The sequence below is a fragment of the Sphaeramia orbicularis genome, chromosome 22 (assembly GCF_902148855.1).
Source record: "Sphaeramia orbicularis chromosome 22, fSphaOr1.1, whole genome shotgun sequence".
Lineage (NCBI taxonomy): Eukaryota > Metazoa > Chordata > Actinopteri > Kurtiformes > Apogonidae > Sphaeramia > Sphaeramia orbicularis.
In genome coordinates, this window is record NC_043978.1 from 31396104 (window position 1) to 31422662 (window position 26559).

General features: G+C 35.7%; 2 protein-coding genes across 2 annotated transcripts; one reads left to right on the plus strand and one right to left on the minus strand.

Moving 5' to 3' along the window:
• On the plus strand, positions 1-17590 carry cdkl1 (cyclin dependent kinase like 1 (CDC2 related kinase)). Its single transcript, XM_030127246.1, has 10 exons — positions 1-173; positions 2462-2662; positions 4339-4460; positions 9087-9159; positions 9563-9653; positions 12426-12626; positions 13550-13632; positions 13923-13979; positions 15317-15478; positions 16785-17590. The coding sequence occupies exons 2-10, from the start codon at positions 2495-2497 to the stop codon at positions 16884-16886; spliced, it is 1059 nt and encodes a 352-aa protein (XP_029983106.1). The 5' UTR covers positions 1-173; positions 2462-2494; the 3' UTR covers positions 16887-17590.
• dmac2l (distal membrane arm assembly component 2 like) lies at positions 16981-26504 on the minus strand. Its single transcript, XM_030127247.1, has 5 exons — positions 26443-26504; positions 23912-24018; positions 22883-23091; positions 21244-21415; positions 16981-18292 (listed from the first exon to the last, which is right to left on the minus strand). Exons 2-5 carry the CDS (start codon positions 24007-24009, stop codon positions 18178-18180), a joined length of 594 nt encoding a protein of 197 aa, XP_029983107.1. The 5' UTR covers positions 24010-24018; positions 26443-26504; the 3' UTR covers positions 16981-18177.
• Between the last annotated feature and the right edge of the window lie 55 nt (positions 26505-26559).

Below are 26559 nucleotides of genomic sequence, written 5' to 3' on the forward strand. Positions count from 1 at the left end.
GATGTTTTCCTCCGTCGGCTCTTTAAAGCTCATGTGGTGTGTGTTCGCTCTCAGTCCGGGTCTGATCCTGCTCTGGTCTCCGACACAACCCGCTCTTCATCCTCTTCATCCTCTTCATCCTCTTCTTCATTCACATCCTGCTTTTCCGACACCTGCGCACATTTCAAACAAACGTAAGTGCACGCGCCTTTTATTCCATCATAAACACGAGGATTATGACTTTCATATTTCTGATACAAACTATGAAATGTGTCTAATTTTAGGATGATCTGAATGTTATGAGCTAACGTTACACAGACTTTAGGATTAAAGCAACTATTATTTGGAACCTAATCGCCAGTTTATAGATATTAGTAATTATTTTATGACTGTGTTTATGTTTATTTTCGCTCTTTTCGGTTGAGCTTATGTGTGTTTTTTTTAGTTTCATCCCTTTGGGTATTTGCTGTGTGTTGTTTTTGCTTTGGCTCCATATTCCCTCATGGAAATGACCTAATATACTTTGCATTGCAAATGTTTTCTTACGCAATCTGTTAGTGGACAGGTGTAATGTTCCCTCCAATCTGCTTTTATTTTGGCTTTTTGCAGCGTTTGTTTCTGCTTTAATTCAGTTTGTTGCTAATTTAAGGGTGAATTCTGCCTCTTATTTTGACACAGAATAATTTTCCTACTCCTCAACTTCTGTTTCAAGTTTATTTTTTTATTCTGTCAGTAATAAAATCTAAATGTAGTCAGTTTATTCTCAGCTGTGGCAAAGAAAACATAAAATCCTCACTTTTCTGAAGCTGTAACCATTAATGTTTGGATGCATAACTTGTAGTAAAATGATAATAATACTGCTAATATAGCTACTACCACCACTACTAGTAGTACTAGGCTACAACTACTACTACTAATAATAATAATAACCTGTTTTTTGTAAAGTTTTACAGAGGTGCAATGATTAATCTGTTAGTTGTCCACCACTAATTTAACTATTTAAATTTAGAATTAATGACTCTAAATTCTCTGATTCCAGCTTCTTATAATTCAATATTTTCTGTTTTGTTTCCTCTTTTATGACTGTAAACGTAATATTTTTTGAGGTTTTGGACCAAACACGATATTTTAGGACAGCAACCTGACTTTGGGAGGCAGAGATTGGTATTTTAGTATAATCTTCAGGTTTTTTTTTTTTTTTTTTTTTTTTTGAAGAAGAAGAAGAAGAAGAAGTAATGAACAGATTAATCAGGTGATATAAAAAAAATGAAATAATTACAAAAACTGTTATATAGAGCTGCAACAATTAATCTGATAGTTGTCGACATCTAGTTCAATTGACTATTTTAGCTGTAGAATTAAAACTCTAAATTCTCTGATTCCAGCTTCTTATATGTGAATATTTTCTGTTTTGCTTCCTTTTTTATGACAGTGAACGAAATTTCTTTGAGGTTTTGGACCAAACAAGACATTTGAGGACAACAACATGACTTTAGGGAACAATGACTGGTATTTTCATATAATTTTCAGTTGTTTTTTTTTTTTATTTTTATTTTTTTTAAGAAGCAATGGACTTATTAATCAGGTGACATGAATACAATCATGAAATAATTACAAAAGCTGATTGTTGCAAAGTCTTTTTTTTAATCAATTTTTTTTTAAATTTTCATTGTGCATCTCCAAAAGTACAATACAAAAAAGAAAGAAAGAAAGAAAGAAAGAAAGAAAGAAATTCACATTCTATGATACAAGATTTTGTGACACACAAAGTATATACCCCCCACCCCCCAGAACCGATGGTGACCTCCATACCAACCCAACCTGGATCTCAAAATGCAAAAACCACTAATAACAAATACATCTATATAGAGATTATTGCAAAGTCTTATATAGCTGCAACAATTAATCTGATAGTTGTCAACACATGATTTAATTGACCATTTTAATTGTAGGATTAAAAACTGTAAATTCTCTGATTCCAGCTCCTTATATGTGAATATTTTCTGTTTTGCTTCCTCTTCTATGACAGTGAACTGATTATCTCGGAGGTTTTGGACCAAACACGACATTTGAGGGAAAAAAAATATGACTTTAGGAGACAACAGCTGCTGTTTTTGTACCATTGTCTGATGTTTTAAGAAGCAATGGACACATTGAATGATAATGAGAAAAATAAAGCAGCTGTTCTAGGTCCATATGTGACTGATTCTTGGCAGCTCTACATGTTTTATATTTTTATGCTGTTCAGTCTGTTTCCTGTTTTTCTGCAGAAATAAATAAAAAGTAATCTGTGTTATGTTTGCTGTCATTTAAAGAACACCTGACCTCAGCAGCTTTAACACCTACTTATGATTGTTTTCATGTCACCTGTAAAGAGGTGAACTGTTCCTGAACGCAGCAGGTGGTGACATTACCCATCCTCCTCCTCTTTGTTCCCCTGCTGAGTTCACTCCCGTGTCTCCTCTTGTTTTTAATTCTGCAGAGACGACCCTGTTTCTGCGGACACTTGCTGACGATGGAAAAGTACGAAAAGATTGGGAAGATCGGAGAGGGCTCCTACGGCGTCGTCTTTAAGTGCAGGAACAAAGACACGGGGCAGATCGTCGCCATCAAAAAGTTTGTGGAGTCTGAGGACGACCCCATCATCAAGAAGATCGCACTGAGGGAGATCAGGATGCTCAAGGTGACAAAACCTCACAATACATGCATCCATCTGCAAGATTTCTCATGTAAAGGCTTTTTGTTTCACCCTTCAGATACAGTCTAATCCATGGATGTCAAAATTATTTTAATTCAGGGGCCACGTGCAGCCCAATATGATTTCAGGTGAGCCGGACCAGTAAAATGACACTATAATACCCTATGAATAATGTCAACTCCAAACTTTACTCTATATTTTAGAGTGAAAAACTCAAATGACATCATAAAATAGTTTACATCCACAAACTATCTTTTAAAAAATGTGAATAACATGAACAACCATGAACAACCTGAAATTTAATTATGCCTCAATTTATCATTAATCACAATCAGAAATTATTGAAAAATTGACATATTAACACATGTGTATTAAAATTTTCAAATCACAGTAGATTTACAAAGGCAGAAAACATTTAGACATTTCAGATTTTACATATTTTATAAAAATTAGATTAGATTAGATTAGACTTTATTCCCCACAATGGGGACATTCAACAGTCAAGGCAGCAACAGAATAAAATGCACAAAAAAATATGCATGTATAACGATAGTGCAAAAGCAAACAATATAATATAAAAAATAATAATAGTAATAAAAGGACTATATAGACTATATACATATTTACAACAGAGGGGAATTTGTTCAGGTTGTTCACATTTTATTCACATTTGTGTGAAAGATTACTTTATAAATATAAACATTTTCATGTAATTTTACATTTTTATACTAAAACAAAAAGAAAAATTTGGAGTTGTCAGTATTGATAGATTATTATGATACTATTTTACTGGTCTGACCCACTTAAGATTAAATTGGACTGTATGTGACCCCTGAACTAATGATGATTATTAATATCTTCAGTGTCATTTTGTTGGGCCTTATGTTTGACACCCCTGGTCTAATCATTTAAAAACACCATCTCCCATCATGCACTACTTGATTTTGAAGGTTTACTTAATGCTTAAAAGATGCAAATCCTGCTTTTAGTGCCGTGAAATGCACAATCTTCCTTCCCCGTTGTGTGCGGCCGGCGGGGGGGACACCATGCAATTAATTCGCCGGACTGAAGGAAGCGTTTTTGTAGCCGCTGCACAGGGAACAACTATTCACGGGCGTTCAGAGAGGTTTAGAGGGGTTTTAATCAAATAAAGGCAAAGCTCTGCAAAGTCAGTACAAGCACAATCAAATAAAAGGTGAAATATTTAGTTAAATGAGGAGGAAACGGTGGTAATAAAGCAGGCTTGTTTGTGGTTTTTTGTAATCTTTGCACTGAAAATTATCTTAAATAATAAAAAGATGTTGTGGTAAAATAGCAGTAAGTCATTCCTCCTGCTCTTGGACAACAATATAAAGTATTTTTGGTTTTATTATTATGGTTTAATGATTATCAAAGCTGCTCTGGTACAATAGTTGGTGGTTTAATTAGTCATGCAGTCAGTGGGTGGGAGCGTCCGCGGCCTCCTGAAAACCAGAAGCTCATAAATAGGGCAGGATGGGGACCAGTTGTCAGGGGCAACAGCATGTTTATGACCATCCATGAACAGTTTGGTGTCTGTTTGACGAGAGTAAACCGCAGATGTTTCACCACTTTCACCTCTTTTCCCCCCCCGATAACTTCCAGATTTGTAAACTTAAAATGTTTGTCACGTCTCCACGCAGCAACTGAAACACGCCAACCTGGTGAATCTGATCGAGGTGTTTCGGCGTAAACGGAAGCTTCACCTGGTGTTCGAGTACTGCGACCACACGGTGCTGAATGAGCTGGACCGACATCCCAGAGGGTGAGTGTGGGCTCGACCTTCTCAGAGCACAGGGATGTGGTTTCACTTCAGAGAATAAATGTAGAAAAGAAAAAGCTGATTGTTCTTTATCCACAGGAGGGCAGCAGAATAGACTCATCATTTTATACAGATTTCATGACCAAGATTTAAGGGAATAACGTGTTTTTAATCGGAAACTCAGATCTGCGTCGTGGGTCATGGTTCTGTCTTTTGTCTTCTGTCGTATTGTTTTTCAATCCTTACTTGTTAACACTTAAAGATCTACAACTATTTTTCATTATTTACCCCTTTTTTTTTAGTTTAGTTTATTTTGAATATGCAACAAAAAGTAATCTTACTTAGTCCTTAGAAATAAACAGATCGTAGGAAATCACGGGAAAAAAAAAACAAAAACAAAACTTATACACATACATGAAGCAAAGTCCCTTTACTAAGTGATTTTTTAAAATATTTTATTTCTATACATAAATTTTACAGTATACAAAATGAACAAGTAAACAAAAAACAGACCACAACAGTCAGAGCATCTAGGTTCAACCTCTAGACAAATAAAATACAGACAGGTTCAGGACAAATTAAGCAAAAAATGTCAAAATACGTATACTTAAATATAAGATTACAGTATACAGGTTTAAGGATTTCTCTGATTAACATAAACATCCCATTTTTCCCAATATTTTTTTTTTTAGATTAATCAGAAGTGAGTCTTAATCAGAAGGTCAGCCTCTCCATGTCATAAATTTCATTCATAACAGTTGTCCAGTCCAAAAGTGTTGGGGGATCTTTGCACATCCATTTTTGAGTTATAGCTTTTTTTGCCCCTGATAATAATGTTAACAAAAGATATCGGTCAGATTTCCTCATCTTGTGTGGTAGGTAGCTTTTTACAAATGGTACGTCCTTTACTAAGTGATTTAACACCATTTGTTATATTATCCTCTGTATTTTTCAGTGAAAAGCAGATATTTTCCTGTATTTCATTTACTGATCCTCAGAATAAATGTTATTTATTATTCTATATAAGGGTATTATATCACTATTATTTCGCTTTTATAATATTATCATCTGCGTTTTCCTTTTTTATTAGTATTTACTGATTGTGATGTTCATGAAATCTCAGAATAAATTCAAAGCTTATTATATCAAAACAGAAGAAAACTAAAGAAAAAGTGACTTTTCAGCAAAATATATCATAAATTGAACATAAAAACACGCGTCTACGATCCACTGTTTACTAACTACGTGATATTGTTTCCATCTTATGGCAGTGACATCACGTCTATTGCCACTGGAAAGCTAAGAAACTGCATTTTACCACAATTATTTAACTGTTGATAGGATTAGTGGTCCAAAAGTTATTAAACATTTTAAATCAGCAGATGTTTCTCATCGCTGCAGCTGTTTAGGTCTTAATTTATAAAGTTTATATTCCAAATTCAAGGTGGCTGAATTTTCCTTCTGTTTTTTTTTTTTTTTTTTTTTTTCATTTACCCCCCAAATCCCCAAAAAAAATAAAGAGCCGTGGATTTGGAGAATTATCACAACCACGTAATAAACACAGAGTAACATTAGCATCAATTCAACATTATGTTTTTATACATGTATACACGTTTTATGCTTTAGTATTTATTTGTCAGGGACTCCACTTGCAGGAAGTTACAAATAACAATGCAACTTTAAAGCTTTAAGTTGCTGAAATTCTCCCTAAGGGCCTGGCAATAATATACAATAATTTGTTACATTTATAGTTGCAGTATTTGTAGTGTTGCACACAGTAATGGTAACAATGTTGATGCAACAAGAAAGTCCAGTGGTACATTAAAGAAATGATAATAAATATTTACAACTATAACCAAACACATATGGAAAAGATTTGACAAAAAAAATTGCAAATGCCTGATGAGATGAAGATAAAAATAAGTAAGAAATAATCATAAAACATCCTCCAGTATTTTAGATCTGATCTGGTTGTCACTACAAAAACCTGAAGTTAAGGACCTGAAACTATTTTTGTGTCAACTTCCAAATGATTTTTTTTTCATTTAACCTTTATTGCAACTTATTATTAAAACATATCCTCAGTATTTAGCATTTTTCAGTGAAAATCAGGTATTTTCAGGAAACTTTCATTTACTTATCATCTAGATGTTTGTAAAAGCTCAGAGTAAATTTGAAACATTATATTGAAACAGATAAAACTGAATAAAAATGGAGTTTCAGCAAAAATATATCATTAACTGGATGTAAAGACAAGCATCTACAACCTCTATTGTGGGTTTTATTGATGAATAAGTGTTGCAGAAGATGATGGTGTTTCTGACAAAGACACATCACATGTGTTTTACCTAATTATTTTAATGTTTTGAAAGTGGATTATGGTATCAAACATTTTAAATCAGTTGATATTTTTAGTCTCCGGGGTCTGGTTAGGTCTTTGAGGGTTAAACCAGTTGTGTTTGCATTTTGTGGCTCATTACATAACCTGAATCTACACTGTCTGCAGAGTCCTTTAATGAGATTTTTTTTGTTGTGCGATGATTAATTACATAGTTTTTTGCTGCAAAATTACATTTCCCCCTGATTTCAAATCTCACAAATGTAATTATTCAGTTTTTTATGTATTGATTGAGTGATTTCTTTATAAAACTCTGTCCCTGAAGACCTGGTGATGTGGTCGAACGCTGCACGACCAGACGCTGAGATACCGAGAGCATAAATCTGAGTACAGTGTCTTTTCATTACGCAAACTGCTGTGTACTTTTTATTATCTCTACATTACACTTATACCTCGTCGTACATGGGGCTTTGTCCGGCCCTGATGGGCACAACGCTCGTCTCCGAGGCAGCTGACCTGCCGCCTGTGGAATGTTTACAGTAATGCTCTCCCAGAATGCTTTGCTGGCAGGGAGCTGTCAGGACTCTTTAGGCCGGGCCACATTTTATATGGAGTGTTTTCGCTGTCTGGTCTCTCTCTCCCCCCCCTCCCCTCCCGTCCTTTGGCCTGTAGCGTCCTGAAGAACAGAATACAAACTAAGGAGAAGGGGTGGAGGTTGCTATTAATTGCCAGTCCCGAGGCTCGATTTCGCCGTTTCCATGGCAACGCCGATAGATGGTCCCTGAACTAACAAAGCCACAGTGTTGAACATAGAGGACCACAATAGAAACAGACTGTGAGCCGACCTGTACTACGACCGTCTGAGAAAAAACTAAGTCTAAAAATAAAAAAACAGCAGAGGAGACGAAAAGTTAACAGGAGGCAAGATGAGCAATAAGTGTTTCCTAATAATACGATATTTACACAATGAAAAGTCAATAAATTAAAAAAAAAAATAGCTGCAGAGATAAAAAAAAAAAAAAGTTCATACAGAAGAAAAGCAAGTGTTTTCTAATTGTCAGAAAGCAAGAAAATATCTTATATTAACTCAACAAAATGATTAAAAAATGACAAAAGTAGACGGCAAAAGTAAAAAACAAAAAAAAAAGAAAAATTCCCTTTGTAGCTTAAAAGAAGTCGTACTTTAAACATGTTATAAATAATAAATCAGAACATAAAATGATTTAATCAATCAGTGAACACAGAACACATACAGAAAGTTATCAGTAAATAAATAAATATCCATGTCCATAATTACACAGATATGGTGTCTTTTGTTATATGAAACAATAATGGATTGGTTTTTTATTCTGTTTTTTTTTTTTTATTTAACATGTATTCTACAAGGGAAAATGACTCATTGAGATTAAAACTCTGGTGTAAATAAATGGGGGCTAAATACACTGTTGCTCCCATTCTTCTTTTTATTCCTGTTTATACACATCAGTAAGAAATGTTGTCCAGGAACAAATCACACTGTCACAATCATTTCATGAGAAGATGTAAAAATATTTATTCCAACTTTTTGAACAACACCGTATTTATTTTGCAATCAAATAAACTATTTTAAACCAAACATGGTAGAATTTATGTGATTTTGTGACATAAAACATTAGATAATTTGTATTTAAATATAGAAAACTGCCTTTTAGATGCACAAAATATTCAGGTTTTTACCATTATTCTAAATCAAGCACTATTCCTACACATCTATTTATTTGGCTACTGAAAAAGAATATTACTCTAACTTTCTCTTACATGCAGTGGTGCAAATTCTGATTAAAAAAAAAAAAAAAAAAAAGGTTTCATTCAATAGTTTTTCACTGTCAGTTTAATTCCTTTACACACCATCTTGACTTTTTTTTTTTAGTTTAGTTTTTATTTATTTATTTTTTTACATTATAATGTCAAATGGTTTATTGCCCCTCCTATTTATACACATCAGTAATCACTTTTGACCAGATACAGTGATTACATACTGAGTCCCAGTTACACTTTATTGATCTAGAATAAATCACATTGTCACAGTCATTTCATAAGAAGAGGAAAAAATATTTTACTCCAACTTTATGGGTAGCAGTGTATATCCTCCCCTTCTTTATAAGTGATAAAAAGTAGTGATTATTAATAATTAATAAATAAGACATTCAAGTGGACTTTGTGTTAAATGTTTTCACACTCAAGCTGAAATATAAAATGAATGATGTCGACTGTTTCATAAACTAATTTTTTAAAATCCTGACTTCTTACAGAGTACCAGAACACCTCGTCAAAAGCATAACATGGCAGACGCTCCAGGCGGTCAACTTCTGTCACAAACAGAACGTAAGTGACTGTTCCTGTCGTCCTTTTCTTGTCTTCATACTCATATCTGTCTCATCTCAGCTTCACGTCTTCGCCTCGTTCTCGGGTTGTGTTTTTTTTTTACGTCGCTCCCGTCTCCTCCCTTCATCCTGTTCCCACCAAGCTTTCGGCTTTATGGCCCTTTTTTAACAAGAATTCCTTCCCCTTGGCTGAGCAGCAGTTAATGTATCACCTAGACACAACAAACGGCACAAGGGCCTCTATTGAAGCCCAGAAAACACTGTCTCTCTCCTTTTTTACTGTTTCCCACACAGTGTCTTTATCCTCAGTTAAACACGGCTTTAACTTGTGTGTGTCTTCGAGTTCATGCAGTGGATTCAGTCATTTTTTTAATGTATTTTTTTTTATTTTTATATCTCTGCAGTGTATTCACAGAGACGTCAAACCAGAGAATATCCTCATTACCAAACACCAAGTCATCAAACTGTGTGACTTTGGGTTTGCCAGGATTCTTAGTAAGTTCTGAAAACATCTGTGACGCTGCCACCTACAGTAACACACACTCATTACATCTACATGCACATTAATGTCACACTGTTAAAGGGGTAATATGCAGTAGTGCTACTTTCAAATATTAAAAACCTTACCCTAAAATTTTAATTAGAGAGTTAAGAGCTCTGAAGTTCTGCCAAAGATGCCAATGTATTAGATCATACAGATATGAAGTGAATATATGTATAATGACAGTCCTGTGGGTTTATGTGACCACTAGAGGGAGTAGTGAGTCACTCTGATGGTCTCCCATTGTGAGGAAAATTATCACCATGTGGCCTCAGAAAGTGAGCAGATGGAATGAGAACCACTAAGAAACAACTTTTAGAGTCAAAGAAAGTGACTCAGTGATAAAAGCTAGAATCACTGTTGTTATTTCCTCCACTGGACACAGCTCTGAATGAAAATAATAGAGGTTAACCCTTTCATGCATACTGGTCACTACAGTGGACAGCTGTTCTAGAGCTGTTCTCTTGTATATTCATGGGTTTTGTTGTGCTTTTCGTTTTTTTTTTTTTTTTTTTTTACACATATCTTTATTAAAGTTTTAAGACACTACATATCTTTTCTGACATGAATTGGTAACATTATGTAGATCTCTCCTGAGCATAAACCGCCAGAATCACAAGCCCTCCCCATACTTTTCACACGGTTTATCAGTAAATACATGTTTCTGTGTGTCAAAAATTAAACATGTGGTGTCCAGCTGAGCGGACATTTTTGCAACTTCATGAAAAATAGGTTCATAAGAACTTTTTTTTTTTTAATTATTTTTTTAAATGTATTTTTTAAATGTTTAAATTATTTTTATTTAATTAATTTATTTATTTATTTCAATTTTTCAGAAGAAAAATTTCAATCGCATTGTTTTTTTCATGCCTAAAGAGGAATAAAAACACTCAGGAAAAAATTTTGATTAAGGTTCTCCTAATTTGTGCATGAAAGGGTTAATATTGAAATCACAGCGTTTCATTGATCTACAGTTCAGACTAAACTGTGCAAAACAAACCGTACAGAAAACAGAGGTCATTTGTCGTTTTTACTGTGGCTGTTTTCTGTCTAAAAACGGAGCTAAGCCAACAGAGCTTTAATGTAATATATATGTATACTTAAATTTCATCTACAGTGAATGCAGTGATGAAATATTTGTAAAGCTGTTTTGTTTTAATAGTTCACACTGACACTATGTATATGTTACAAGTTACAAGTCTGGTTTTATAAATGTACTCTGTCACTGTATGCCATTGGAAACTATAGCCCCTTTTACACAACATTTCTGTTACGGGAATATTTCACCTTTATTCCAGAACAATGTCTGTGTAAATTAAATGGTGGGATCATTTGGTCCCACCTTTATCGCAGCTCTGTAACACTTCTGGAGTTAGTAACAGAGCTGTGATAAAGGTGGAATCATGATTCTGGAATGCTATGTAAAAGGAACAACCAAGGTGTGACATTTTGATGGCGCATTGCTTGTGCGACCCCTGTGCTGGGGGGATTAAAAATGAGCATAGGCCGTGTACAGTAAACAAACATATCAACATGACCAGAAAGATGTTGATCTGGGGAGATGACATGATCCACGAGCTGTTGTCACTTCGGGCAGAGGACTCTATCCATGCTAACATTTGTGGAACAGTGAAAGATATTTGTGGCTCTGGAGAGGTTAGCAACACCGCTATGTTCAGGGTATTTCCGATCCGCAAGATATACATCATGCTATACGCTGCGCTGCGTCACCGCCCCTTTGATTCCGGAACACAGGTCCACTGTGTATAAGTCCAGCCTGTCTCACCTCTGTTACACCTTTGGCTTGGCTGTGGAAATCAGTCAGTGATGGAAAAAAAGTGGGATCACCATCTCACCTTTTTTCCAGGATCTCTGTGTAAAAGTGGCTTATAATTAAAACCACTGCTTTCATCATCAACAGTATGTGATATATACAGGGTGGGGAAGCAAAATTTACAATGAACATTTAGTTGTTTTTTCTCAGCAGGCACTACGTCAGTTGTTTTGAAACCAAACATATATTGATGTCATAATCATACCTAACACTATTATCCATACCTTTTCAGAAACTTTTGCCCATATGAGTAATCAGGAAAGCAAACGTCAAAGAGTGTGTGATTTGCTGAATGCACTCGTCACACCAAAGGAGATTTCAAAAATAGTTGGAGTGTCCATAAAGACTGTTTATAATGGAAAGAAGAGAATGACTATGAGCAAAACTATTACGAGAAAGTCTGGAAGATACTATTAAAGAAGAATGGGAGAAGTTGTCACCCCAATATTTGAGGAACACTTGCGCAAGTTTCAGGAAGCGTGTGAAGGCAGTTATTGAGAAAGAAGGAGGACACATAGAATAAAAACATTTTCTATTTTGTCAATTTTCTTGTGGCAAATAAATTCTCATGACTTTCAATAAACTAATTGGTCATACACTGTCTTTCAATCCCTGCCTCAAAACATTGTAAGTTTTGCTTCCCCACCCTGTATACATATATTTTTTTTAATTAATTAATTTATTTATTCATTTATTTCATTTTTATTTTTACTTACAAAATCACAACAGCAAGAAACTACAAGTCACCAGAAATAATAATAAAAAAAAAAAAAACAATAAGCAAAAACCCAAAACAAACAAAAATGAAGACAATAGCCATAGATTGATAGATGACAACAGACAAGAACAGTATGTGATATTTGCTGATCCCTGCCCTTCTGTGTTCTCTCAGCTGGACCATGTGACTACTACACAGACTACGTGGCGACCCGCTGGTACCGGGCCCCGGAGCTGCTGGTGGGGGACACGCAGTACGGACCCCCGGTGGACGTGTGGGCAATCGGCTGTGTGTTCGCCGAGCTGCTATCAGGGATCCCTTTGTGGCCCGGGAAGTCAGACATGGACCAGCTGTACCTGATCAGGAAGACTCTGGGTGAGGTCAGGGTTCTGTGGACCACATACCACACATGTTCTGGTACCAGGTGGATCCAGTATCTGAAAACCTGAAGCTGGACCACGTTTAGGAGAGCAGGGATTTATTATACCTAATGAGGAAATGGTATAAATGATACAAGAAAAAGAAGATAATTAGTTAAATCAAGAACATAAATACAATTTATAAAAGTCACTTAAAACCTTCAAAAAAGGTTTTAAGACATTCCTGTTTAGACTCTGGGATGTTTTAGCTGTTGATTTTACTCCACTTACCGTTGTATTTTATGATGTATTTGTATTTTTTTATCATCATCATCATCATACCATCATCATCATCAGTTGCTAAATTCTTGTGGTTTTTATTTCTCTGTTGCACTTTGAGATTTTGTAAATGAAATGCGCTTTAGAAATTAAATTTCTTCTTATTATTAAAATGCAAAACCTCAAGTAACGCATACATATATAGAGACTATCAGTGGTTAAATTTGCTAAGCATCACAAAAAGAATATTTAAGTTGTTAACTATCTCAGAAATGATGCTTTAAACTGACATTCTGCTGAAGAGATATCACTTTAGCAGGTATATTAAAGTTATGTAATTTTAGAAGTTTATCTTCATGGTGTGCTGATTGTTGTCCTTTTTTTAACTAGTCAAGTGTTTATTGAATTTTGTTTTATTAGGAAAAAAATTGAGCTAAAGTTATAAACAACAATCAAAATTTAACAATAAAAAACAAGTCCTTCCAGACCAACAAATATGATTTTTTTTATGATTCTACATTCTGATTATTTATGTCATGTTTCTTTTAATAAAATATTCGAACCCTAAAACACCGCACCTTCATAGTTAATGCTGTCAGGTTGGATTAGTGTTGGCTGTTGTTGGCATTTCCTGACTGTGCGTCCTGTTGTCGTCTGCAGGAGATCTGATCCCTCGACATCAACAGGTTTTCAGCAACAACCAGTTCTTCAGCGGCGTTTCGATCCCAGAGCCACAAGAGATGGTGAGAAGTGAACGCTGTAAGAATGAAGTGTAGACCGTTTATGAGCACTTTATTCTCATGTCTGATCATTGGCTGTTGTGATCATTTCTGGGAGTTTCTCATTCATGACTTAATGTGTAAAGAAGTAATTAAAATAAAGTAATTAAAAATGTAAACATAATTGGAGAAGAAAGAGAAAAAAGAGAGAATACATAAAAATGCATGGAAATGATTTCAATTCATTGTAATGACAAAAACTGTTTTTATATTTTGAAAACTCAAAATTTACCAAATCTCTCCTTTTTCTGTAGGAGCCTTTGGAACAGAAATATCCAAATCTGTCTCATCAAGCTCTGAGTTTAATGAAGGTAAATATGTGAACTTTTTAACCCTTTAGTGACCCCCTCAGGTCATTTTTGTACTTTTTTTGATTTAGTGATTAGTATGTTTATGTTACAGCTTATGGTATGAATTTTGGAAAGAATGTTTCTTTTGTTTTAATCTAATGTCGGTTCCTCTTAGGTCTATTATACACTACTGACACTTTTTTCACCCTCTGGAGACCCTCACACCAATAATGTACATGCCAAAAACCTGCTATAAAATCATCCTATAATCAATATTTTTCTACTTTTTTCTGAATAAATCTCTTAAACTGCTTCAGCTCTGCTCAAAATGACCAAATGTTCAATAATTTTCAGGATTTTAACCATTTAAATGTCAGTCTGTATATGTGATGCCACTTGTTTTATAAAAAAAGAAAAAACTGAGATATTTCCCATTTAATATATTGTGGAGGGATGTGGCATTGTTTTATAATAATATATGTTTTATGTCAGTCTTGGACTCCTTCCCTCCACTATTCATATCATAAAATATCTCTTTTTTTCATGAATAACAAGTGACATTATGTATTCAAACTGGCATTTAAAGGATTAAAATCCTGAAAATGATTGAACATTTGGTAGTTATGAACAGAGCTGAAGTGGCTGAAGAGATGTTTTAAAGCAGAAAAAAATATTATAATATATATATGATGATTTTATTGCAGGTTTTTTTTTCACATGTACATTTTAGGCTCGAGGGTCCCAAGAGGATCTTAAATTAAAATGGATTTTTTTATTTTTTACATTTATATCTACAAAAGGACAGTGCTGCTTTTCATATTGTTTACTGCTTTTCTACAGTGGCTCCAAACAAACATTCTATTTGTTTTTTTCCATTTTATAGCATGTTGTAGGCCAGCGTTCAAGTACAGTGCACCACCTACTGTCTGAACCAGAGTTAATATCCAATCAACCTGTGACAGGGAACTAAAGTTTATTATGTGACCACCATCACCACCATCAGGGAGGGTGTGTGTGTGTGTGTGTGTGTGTGTGTGTGTGTGTGTGTGTGTGTGTGTGTGTGTGTGTGTGGGTGTGTGTGTGGGTGGGTGGGTGGGTGTGTGTGTGGGTGTGTGGGTGGGTGGGTGGGTGGGGCGTCATTTGATGGAAAATGCAGTAAATGTGGCAAATCAACCACTAGATGTCACTAAATAATACACAGTGAACATGGATAATTTTTAACATGTTCATATGTTCCAAATGTTTTATCAACTCTGTCCTCGTCTTATTGGCTTCAAATAACCATGATAACCTTTTAATTGTGGTAGATTGTGGTGATTTAAGGTCTGACCGGGTGTGTTTTCCTGTCGATGGTTTAGGGTTGTCTGAGGATGGACCCCTCCGAGCGTCTCACCTGTGAACAGCTGCTCCTGCATCCATACTTCGACAGCCTGCGGGAAAAGAGCGAGAGCAGCTCTCGAGAGCAGGAACGTTCCAGCAACAAGAGAACACGTTTACCTCGTAAACACCTCCCTCCTGGGGTAAGAGTGGACTGAAGGCAGGGAATTATAACCTCTGATCTTCTGACATGTTCAGCTTCAGTTTGAGAGGTTCATCACATACTGTATTATCTCCACCATCAGTAATAACTGAATTCAAGGTGCAAAATAACTTTCATAGGCTTTTTTTAAACATTACAAAACCTTCCTACATTTAACCTGTGAAAAAACATATAAAGCTACATTATCCAGGGTAGTAACACAGTCTTGAACTTGACGTTTGTGTTCTAGTGTTGAAAAAGTATTCCGATCCATTAACTTGGAGGATTAAATGTTAATTTACTGCTTTAAATATCCAACCCACTGTATTATATATATATAATAATGTATATAATATATAATATATAATAATAATAATGTATATAACCCAACAATGTTAAAATTAATTAATGAATTTTATAAATACCAGATCAATCTATAGAGTCATCACATTATTAATGGAAGAGGAAAGAAGAAAAAAAACTTCTGATACAGAGATTTATCTTCTCTAATCTATAATTTTTGGTTTAGTTTATGTAGAGAAATAAAACCACATAGGAGGTTTAGAGGGAAAATCATTTTTGACCCAGACATCTTAAATATAATTTGACTGCACATTCTCTATTAAATTTAAAGTTCTCCACTGGTCCAACCATCAATATGAAACATTTTTTCAAATATTTCAAGTCAGACTGATGTGAAGTTGGGTTGTTACAGTTGAGATGATGCTGGAACAAGGATAGTGGATATGTTATTGAAGATGTGGTTCCTATTACACTGCAAATGATTTGGTTCTTACCAAGACTAAAAAAAAAACAAAAAACAACAACTTGGATTTAGAAGTGTCAGATCATTTATCTTGTTTTAAGAGTTAATTTCTTATTTTAAGTGTTAATATATCTGTAGACATACTTATTTCTAGATTTAACAATCTTCATTTAAGAAATCTTGTCAAGTGAAAGTACCTTGCTGCATGGACAGATATTTCACTTGTTTTGAGTAGCTTTTTCCTCAGATTTAGTGTTTTTATCTTGTTTTTAGACACCCCTTTTTTGCAGTGTAAACATCAACCAATGTTTGAAACCACAGATTGAATCTGTTAGAATGTGTTCTATTTGAAGGACTTTAAGTTTAAAATGGCAGAAAAAAGGAAATATTCAAGTAAAGTACCATAACTTTTAACTTCACTTTCAATACTTGAGTAAAGTTATTGAATAATGGCCGACATTGCATACCCATAGTGACCGGTACAGAAGCAGTGTACAAAACCTTTATTTAACTCATGTTTTCCTCCCTTGTCTCCTCTCAGTATTTGCCTCAGCTGACCGGCAGCAGCATCTTTCCAGCTCTGGACAATAAAAAATACTACAACAACCTGCGCAAGTTCAACTATCACCTCCCAAACATCTAACCTCGCCGCTCTAGGCCTGAATAAAACAATACAGCAGGAAACGACAACACCTCCGATAACATTTAGAAAAAAAAAACACTCAAAAGGATTCAACCACTTTTTAAAGTTTTTATTTTCCTCTTTATATCAACATCAGTCTATGCACTATCCCCAGCACGTCGACACAAACATGTTGACTGTTGGTTCATGTGTGTTGCCTACATTTCAAGCTGATATAGTTGTGTTTTGTGTAGATGTGTAAAGACAGAGAGCGGTCCACCGCTCTGCTTGTAGACAGTGAGTTGACCGAAGGTAAAATGAAATGCCTTGATTGGTTTGCCAAATGTGTTTTTATATAACGATGGAAGAATGTTTTGGTAGCAACTTTACTGTTGTTCCGAGTAAGCTATAATGTAGGGCAAACTTTTTGTGACAATATGACTTATAAAAATAATATTTATTGACGACAGGAGTGAATTCCGTTCCTTTACTAACATATAGCTCTTTAAGACACCATGTTATACTTGTACTATCTCTGGAACTTGGTGCTAAGGATGTTCAGCCATCTGTATGTCCTCAGATATTGTACAAATGCCAAATTAATCTAAGGAGAAAAGACACTTTTATCTTGATTTTCACCTACTGTTTTCTGTCTGTACCTACGTATGAAGTAACCTTTAGTATGTTACATACTGAGACTTAAATAAACTAAAGATTTGTTCATTCTTTCAATGAAAAACTGGTGTCAACTTTATAAAGTGCTTTAACGTGTCTCATTTTTGCTTTAAAGCTTGACTATACCCAGGTGTCTGCAGGTGCTCAAGAAGTCTGGAAATATGAGGAGGATTTAATTTAATGATTATTAGGCATCAAGAATCATCAGGCATGTGTTTAATCTGGGTATGTGAGGTCTTATTTGCCATATAAATTGAATCTAATTTCATTCATCTGTCTTTTATCTTCCTTTCTGTCAATGCGAGTCAAGATATTCTGCCTGTAAGTCAACTACTAAACCAAATACTTTCCAAAACCCAGCCTCAAATGTGATCTACAACCAAATCATGTTCTTAAAAAGCAATAAATGCACATATCTGAGACCTGTAGACACCTTTAATACATCACCAACCTGACGATTTCCTATGAAGCCACACCATCATTTTAACACTTTTGCACTTGTGTCATCAAATGCACATATAAAGACATTTAAATGGATGTCAGTGTGAGATGATGTGTCTCAAACTTTCTAGTGTTTTTTTACTCTGAAAGCTTCGGATATTCCAGTCTTCCCTCACACATGAGATCAGGTCTTGCATCAGTCCAAGTCCAGATGTATGTCCAGACGTGGAAGTGCTGTCTGTAATCGATGAACAGTTGTCTCTTTGTCTTTGATGCCAGGAAGATCACTTAGAAACAGATACTCCAGGTTCCTGTGTAGAGTTTTAAAAAAAAAACACTTAGATTCTGGTCAAAGGTTTTATAACATCTCCATTGTCTTTAAAAGAACAATCTTCATTTTTTAAGCTGCAGGAACCAAAATCAGGAGGAAAAAATACACACCTTCCTTCATGTGCTTTCTCCTCTCTGTCCAAATCAAACGACTAAATATAAATACAGACAACCTGATGCCCCCTCATGCTACTGTGGAAAAGTAAAGTCAGTTTTTCCAAACTTCGAACAGAGATCAGCAAACAGTAATTACAGCACACATTTACTTAACCCCCTACCAGTCTGAAAACACCTTACACTTGACAAACCTTATGCTGGGGTACATTTTTCACAGCTTGAAAATAGCTTGTGGTCTTGCTTTTTCATAGACCACTTGAATTATAATAGGCTGAAAGGTGATTATGGAATTTTTGCCCAGTGGTGTTGAAAAACTATCTAAACCAGAAGTCACCAACCCTGGTCCTCGAGGGCTACTATCCTGTATGTTTTAGACATATCCCTCTTCCAACCCACCTGATTCAAATGATAGGCCTATCATCAGGCTCTGCAGAAGCCTGATAATGACTGTCAGGTGTGCTGGGAGAGGGATACATCTAAAACATGCAGGATAGTAGCCCTTGGGGACCAGGGTTGGTGACCCCTGATAAACACTGCAGCTTTAAAGACTATAATGTTCTGTCATTTCATTTTGTTCACTTTTTTTGTCTTTCTTAAAGGGGTCATATTTTGCTAAACCCACTTTTATTAGTCTTTGGTTCATTTATTTGTGTATTTGGACCCTAATAGTTCATAAAGTTTGAATTTGAACCCTCCAAGTGCTGTAAAGCTATCTTTATATTCATTTTGGCAAAAATCGAGTGGATTTCTACAACCTCTTTCAATTCCTGCTTATTTTTTTACGTCTATAACTAGATACATCACTACATTTGCACATATTCTGACAAACATGTCTCAGAGTACAACATAATTGTTTGTCAGCAGCAGCGGTTGTAGTAAAAACTGAAAATATGTCCAAACTTCAAGCTGATTACCTAAAATTTTCAGTTGTTGGTTGTATTAACGAACACAAGTGGCTAAACGGGACAGAAAGCTCAGTCAACAACGTGGAGGGGGCGGGGCATGAAGTGGCTCATGTGCATTTAAAGGGCCAGCGCTCAAAATGACCTTTCTGGTGTCATTACTCAGAAATAGGGTTGAAGATGGACCTGTGGAGTTGAATTAATGAAGAATTCAGACCCAATTATAGCATTTACAGTTTATGTAGACAACAGGGAAGTGTTTGAAAATGCATAATTCCATTTAAAAAAGCAAAATATCACTCCTTTAACTGTGATGTTACTAACACAGAACTAAAATGTTGGCCTTATCTTAAAGAAAAAAGTATCAATGGTCAGTTCATTACTTGCACTTTTATAATGCAATTGTACCTTTATGGCATTGAAAGGACTTTACACTGTGACACTTTCACACACCAGTGAAACAATCACCGGCAGCAGCTTGGGGTTCAGTGTGTTGCTCAAAGACACTTCAGTATGTAGACAGGAGCCAAGGAACAAACCTCCAACCTTCAGGCGCTTTTGTGGCTCAACCAACTGAGTTTAGAAAGACCGTCATTAAGATATTACAGTCCCATATAGTTTAGAGCGAAACAGTTCATTTGATGGTGTCTGTTTTGTCATAAACAGCGCGTCACCTTTCACAGTACATTTCACAGTTCTTAAAGAATGAAAGAAAAAGTACAAAAAAAAAGTGAAAACACTACATTAGAATTCGGGAATGACAAAGTTACAAGGATGTCAATTACATGACTTGTGGATACATAGTCTTTAGAAATAAACCATAAAGGCCCAAACATCCACCATCAAACAAAATCATCTGCTGTTGTAAAATGTTTAATACCTGTTGATCAACTAATCCTATCAGTACATGTAAATAATTGGTGCAAAATGCATTTTTTCATCTTTTCATGGTCATCAGATTTGACCCATTTGGATGTTCAGAGGCCCTGTAGTGAACATGGAAACACTGTCATCTTCTACAACATTGATTCACTGGTAAAACTCATGGAGCTGGATCAATGACAGTGGATGGACACACTGGGTTTATCTTCAGGTACTGATATCTTTGCTAAAAAAGTCGTTTTTTCTTCAGTTTTCTCTGTTTCTGATAAAATAACCCTCAACTTTACTCTGAGCTTTTATGAACATCTACATAACCAGTAAATTAAATCTGGGAAAATACATGATTTTCACTGAAAAAAAACACAAAATACAGAGGATAATAATATAATAAATGGTGACTTATGACTGTCACCAGTCATAAGTGTTTGCTCCTGGAGGATTCTGTTGGGTTTCTGTAAAGTGGCTTAAAATTTGATTTGATTTGATTTGATTTATCTCCCCTTTATGTGAAGCACTTTGTAACATGTTGTTTTAAAAAGTGCTATATAAATAAATAAAATAAATAAATAAAGTACATCACTTAAGAAAAAATTATTTGAGAACTGCCATTGAAGTAGTACTGGGTGTTTATGGGTTAAATATTGGCAAGGTCTTATAGCTCAACAGTTTTATGAGACACTGGCTTTACAGATGATCAAAACTGATAAACACCGCGTGTCACTGACTGCAAAAACCTAATGACGTACATGAAGCCTGACAGACAAATCCTCCAAGTCTCCTCTTTTAATAATCATGTATAAACACTACATCTGCATAAAAGTAAGTTATTACAGACTGTGTTACTACACCTTTTGAGGCATTATCTTGACAACACTGAACTGCAGAATGTAATACATAATATGGAAAAAGGTTATAAAGGAAGACAGACAGACCATTAAAGCCATAAAAAATGTAGATGTTTCCTTTAGAGAAAATGGAGGAGTTCAAAATCTTACAGTTGTGTATTGACGTTTTGGATAATAAACACCCACCTGAGTTTATGCAGGGCAATGATGCCCTTATCAGTCACATTTCCACATGACACCACCTCCAACATGTACAAACTGTCCTGCAGATTCTCTATGGAGCTCAGCCTCTCCAGACAGCTGTCCTCAATGTAGATACACTTACAGAACTTGATTTCGTCCACGTATTTCAAACCATCTGGAATAAAATGTCACATGAAGAATTTCAGCACTCACAGAGCAAAGAAGAACTTTGTACCAAAACAAATCTGTGTTGACTTTGGCTGCGGACAAATGGTGTTTAGTGTTCAACAGCCAACAAGGTCACAGACGGACGGTGCTCTATCTATGACGCTCAGTGTAAAACATCCCTGTCACATGCGTCACTTTTAGACAATCAGTCTGGTACAGGTGTACTTTCACCCTCACTTTTCCTTTCTTGTTAACACAGAGGGGAATCACTTTCAGGTCAACAGTGGAAGCTTGGGTTAACAATTGATAGTTGATGCAAAATTTACGGTTATCTTTAACCAATGGGCAAACACATGTTAGTGTCAGAAAATCCAAAGAACTCTTCCAACAGAAAATTAAAATGCTACAAAATTCATGATTTATTTACCAAATCACAGATAGTCCTTTATTGTGATGGTAGAATTACATCATGAATTTAATCTCAATAAATGTTTTTCAACTGTTTGTCAGAGGAACATCTTAAAATGCTTTATATTTCCTTACCTTCATCACTCATTTCAATTTCAGAACTCTCTGGATTTTTTCTTTTCTGAATTCCTACATAGTTTTTGGAGATATTAGCCTTCTTGTGTTTAACCTGTAACTCTAAACTCTAGACATTAACCCTTTTATGCATGAATTATGATAGCCTTAATAAAGATTTTTTTTTCCTGACTGTTTTTATTCCTCTAGGCATTAAAATAACAATGTGATTGACTTTTTTTAACCTATTTTTCATGGAGTTGCAAAAAATGTCCATTCAGCTGGACACCATGCATTTAATTTTTGAAGTGAAGAAACGTCTTTACTGATATGCCATGTGAAAACTATGAAATAAAAACATTTTTAATGCAGCTAATCTGATGTTTTCTCACATTTTAACATACTCTAATACTAGTCATTACTCACGCTGTGGAGATAATATGCAAAAAAAGAAAGCTTTTTGTTTAACCCATGAAAACCCAGTGCTACTTTTGTCATCATTTTGTTTAAAAAACTGTTAATTACAGTCTAACAACAACAACAAGCAGCTGATTTACACTCAAACATGTTAGTGCAGATCAAGTTTATGAAGAACAGCAAAGTTACAGTAATTATATGGACTGCAATGTATGGGATGATGTATGAGCGTCCACTGTGTTGGCTGATATGGAACTAAAATAACAAAATCCATGAATAAAGCAGCTGTAAAATAGCTGTCCACTGTAGTGACCACTGTGCATGAAAGGGTTAAGTTTATTTTGATATATGAGACATCAACTCTTAAGATCTTCAGATTTAAGAAACTTGTAATATTTGTGGGTTTTTTGGGTTTTTTTTTCTTGATTCAGAAATGATGCGTAAAACAAACATACACAATCAAAAGTAAACAGCCCTGAGACTGGGCAAAGTGACAAGGACAAAAACGTCATATTCTCCACAGTGTAACACTGACCCAGGTGGTCAAACCCTTTGTGCATGATGCAGGATTCAGTCGCATCAATCCCCTGGATCTTGTATCTGCCCAGAGGTCCAGTTGGCAGTCCGTTGTAGTCGTGATGCCAGCGATCGAAACCTTGAAACCTCACTTTGGCTCCACATCTCAGCAGCCACTCAGCTGCAGCTCGATCTGGACCGACAGCTTTGATCCTCTCATAGTCCACTCTGAGAGACCAGACGTCAACAAACATTTAGAATACGAAAGGGCAGAGGAGACTGTGAAAAGGGGTTACTAAACATAAAGTTCATCTGGAAACAGGCCAGTTCTTTTTTTTAACCCAACGAATCATCAGTTTGTCAAATGCTTAAAACCAACAGCAACTACACAACATCTTCAGCAATATGGACTGTAACTTAAAAATGCTGACTTTTTTAATCAATACTTTGTGGTGTTTTTGTTAAACTCAATTACTGATCAAATAATAAAGTAATAGAGAATAGGTGTGCCTAGAAAACTGACAATTTATGTGTTGTGTATATATGATTTAAATCATCAGGGTTACAACATATTTTGTGACCTGAACAGAAAATTCTGGAACAAAACTCTTACAACATACTTTATTTTGAACTTTCTTTGGGATACACTGTGTCCCTTGTACTGTTTCAACAGAATAACTTTGTTTATTTTTAAAGCATCCATCAAACAGCATAAATACTAAATACTATATTCACATATTTTAGTATAGATCTTCCTGAAGAGCGCTGGTTTTCACCTTTGGCTGATACTTCATTAAATACTCTGTTAATGTCATTGATTATTTCTTATGGGACAACTGAACTACAATTATCGCTTTATATTGGTAGTTTGTTTAGGAAATAAAACAATATAGTACAGAATTAATTAAATGGCAATTATTTAAAATGTTGATATCACATACTGATCAGGTTATAGACTATGATGGGTGTGTATTCATGTACAAAACTTTTGCTTTGTTTGTTAATAGATTGCTTTTAATAATTCCGTGCAGCTTTTTAACAGTCTCACCTGTTGAAAACAGCATTAAGCCAACCCCAGAAATGTCTGCAGCTCTGCCCTTTCTGACTCACAGCTGCAGCCTGCACCGCCTTCGATAAAAGCCTCATATCTCAGCACTGAAACAAATAGAAAATACAACAGTCTGAATTATTGTTATTGAATGAAAAGTGTACTGTGACCACTGACAAACCATTTTAGTTTTAAACCAAAAGTCACTCCAATTGTAATTAGATCTTAGACATCCATATTTATTTCATTATTATTATGGTTACCTTGCAGATTCATATTATTAGCATTAATAATATGACTAATAGATCACACATTATTTTTTAGACTAACCTATGAGCCCACTATTACACCTGAAACATTAAAGATGAAAACATTACTGCATCAGTGATCAGATTCCAGTAATAAAACACTCTGGAAATAACTAACTTTGAGACCATATGTGATTTCCTGTAGGAATTTAATACAGTATATCACCCTTTCAACATCACCTTTGGACATCTCACTCTTGGATATCAATTGTTTCTATACTACATTCCATCATCATAAATTTTTGGTTCATATCTTACTTGCTACTGACAAAAACATGTTTTTGTTGTCACTTTTTTATATACTGGTTATTTCTTTATTGAATTTCTTTGTGTGTCTTTCTGCCTCACATTTGCACACAACAAATCCCTGATGGCTTTAAAAATCACACTTATGACATGTCTCGGCTTCATTTTTCCTACTCTGTCACACTGGTGGAATAATATCCAGTCCCTCCAAGACTTCGCGGGATTTTTTTTTTATTGTTGCAGCCAAAAATGCCTGATTTTGCAGCAGCTTTTCCAAAAAATTGCAGTGACAGTTGCGATGATTTGAGGCTTCTTTTATTAAAGTCACAGGAACATGGGCATTTGCAAAAGACCTAGAGCAGTCTTTTCTTTACTTTTTAGCCATAAAAAGCACCAGGAAGCCATGATTTTAAACAAAACAGGCTTTTTTTCATTCATTCATTTATTTGTTTTGAGCAGCCAATAAGAGCGTAGCATAACAGAACGTCAGCCAATCAGAGCGGAGCATCACAGAACGTCAGCCAATGAGAGCGCAGCGTCAGAGAACATCAACCAATTAGAGCGCAGCGTCACAGAACATCAGCCAATGAGAGCGGAGCGTCACAGAACATCAGCCAGTGAGAGCGCAGTGTCACGGAACGCCAGCCAATGAGAGGGCAGCGTCACAGAACTTCAACCAATCAGAGCACAGTGTCACAAAAAATCAGCCAATGAGAGCAGAGCATCACAGAACGTCAGCCAATGAAAGCACACCGTCACGTAACGCCAGCCAATGAGAGCACAGCGTCACAGAACGCCAGCCAATGAGAGCGCAGCGTCACAGAACATCAGCCAATGAGAGTGCAGCATCACAGAACATCAGCCAATGACAGTGCAGCGTCACACAACGCCAGCCAATGAGAGCACAGCGTCACAGAACACCAACCAATGAGAGTGCAGCGTCACAGAAAGCCAGCCAATGAGAGTGCAGCATCACAGAATGCCAGCCAATGAGAGCGCAGCGTCACAGAACGCCAACCAATGAGAGTGCAGCGTCACAGAACGCCAGCCAATGAGAGTGCAGCGTCACAGAACATCAAACAATCAGAGTGTAGCATCACAGAACGTCAGCCAATGAGAGCGCAGCGTCACAGAACATCAACCAATCAGTGCGCAGCGTCACAGAACGCCAGCCAAAGAGAGCACAGTGTCACAGAACGTCAGCGAATGAGAACGTAGCGTCACAGAACGTGAGCCAATCAGAGCGAAGCGTCACAGAACGTCAACCAATCAGAGTGCAGCGTCACAGAACGCCAGCCAATGAGAGTGCAGAATCACAGAACATCAGCTAATGCGAGCACAGTATCTCAGAACGCCAGCCAATGAGAGCATAGGGTCACACAACCTAATAGCCTGATCCTTAGTTTTTCTCTTTCCTATTGTGCTGTTACACAGTTATATCAAACATTTTCTGTAATAAATAACTAATATATATATATACAGATGCTATGTAGAACAACATCACTTTCATCCAAATACATGCAGTATGTTATTCTGTGTTACTCTGAAATGGGACACAGTGCACTAAGGCTGGTACTTTAAGAATATGTTGATACTTGTACTTTGACAGTTCCATACAGAAGTAATGCTCAAGTAAATTACAAGTACCTCAAAATTCTGCAGTACTTAGTTACATTTCCCAGTCATTTGGGACATTAACGTTGCCTCCTGGATTTTTTGTGTTTTTCACATCGGATACTTAATATAAAATCAGTTATCGAAACAACTGGACAGTATCCGTAACTTTAATGGGAGTTTAGTCCACAATGTTCATTTTGGATATCAAAAATAAAGCTGTGGATACTCTGAAAATGAAAGCTAAATGCAAGTCATAGTCCAAGTAGGAATAATATTGTTTTAGTAATCTGAAATGTTGCGGTTAAGTAGGAGGAAGTAGGTTAATTAACAATTAAATGTAAAAATATCTTAACTACCTACCTGCCCTTCGACTGATCGGACTGTTTACATTTGCGGTACGTCCATTGCTGTTCCCTTTGACCTTATGACGTAAAAAAAAGCGTGCTATCCTATTGGCTAGCCGGGGCTTCGTCAAAA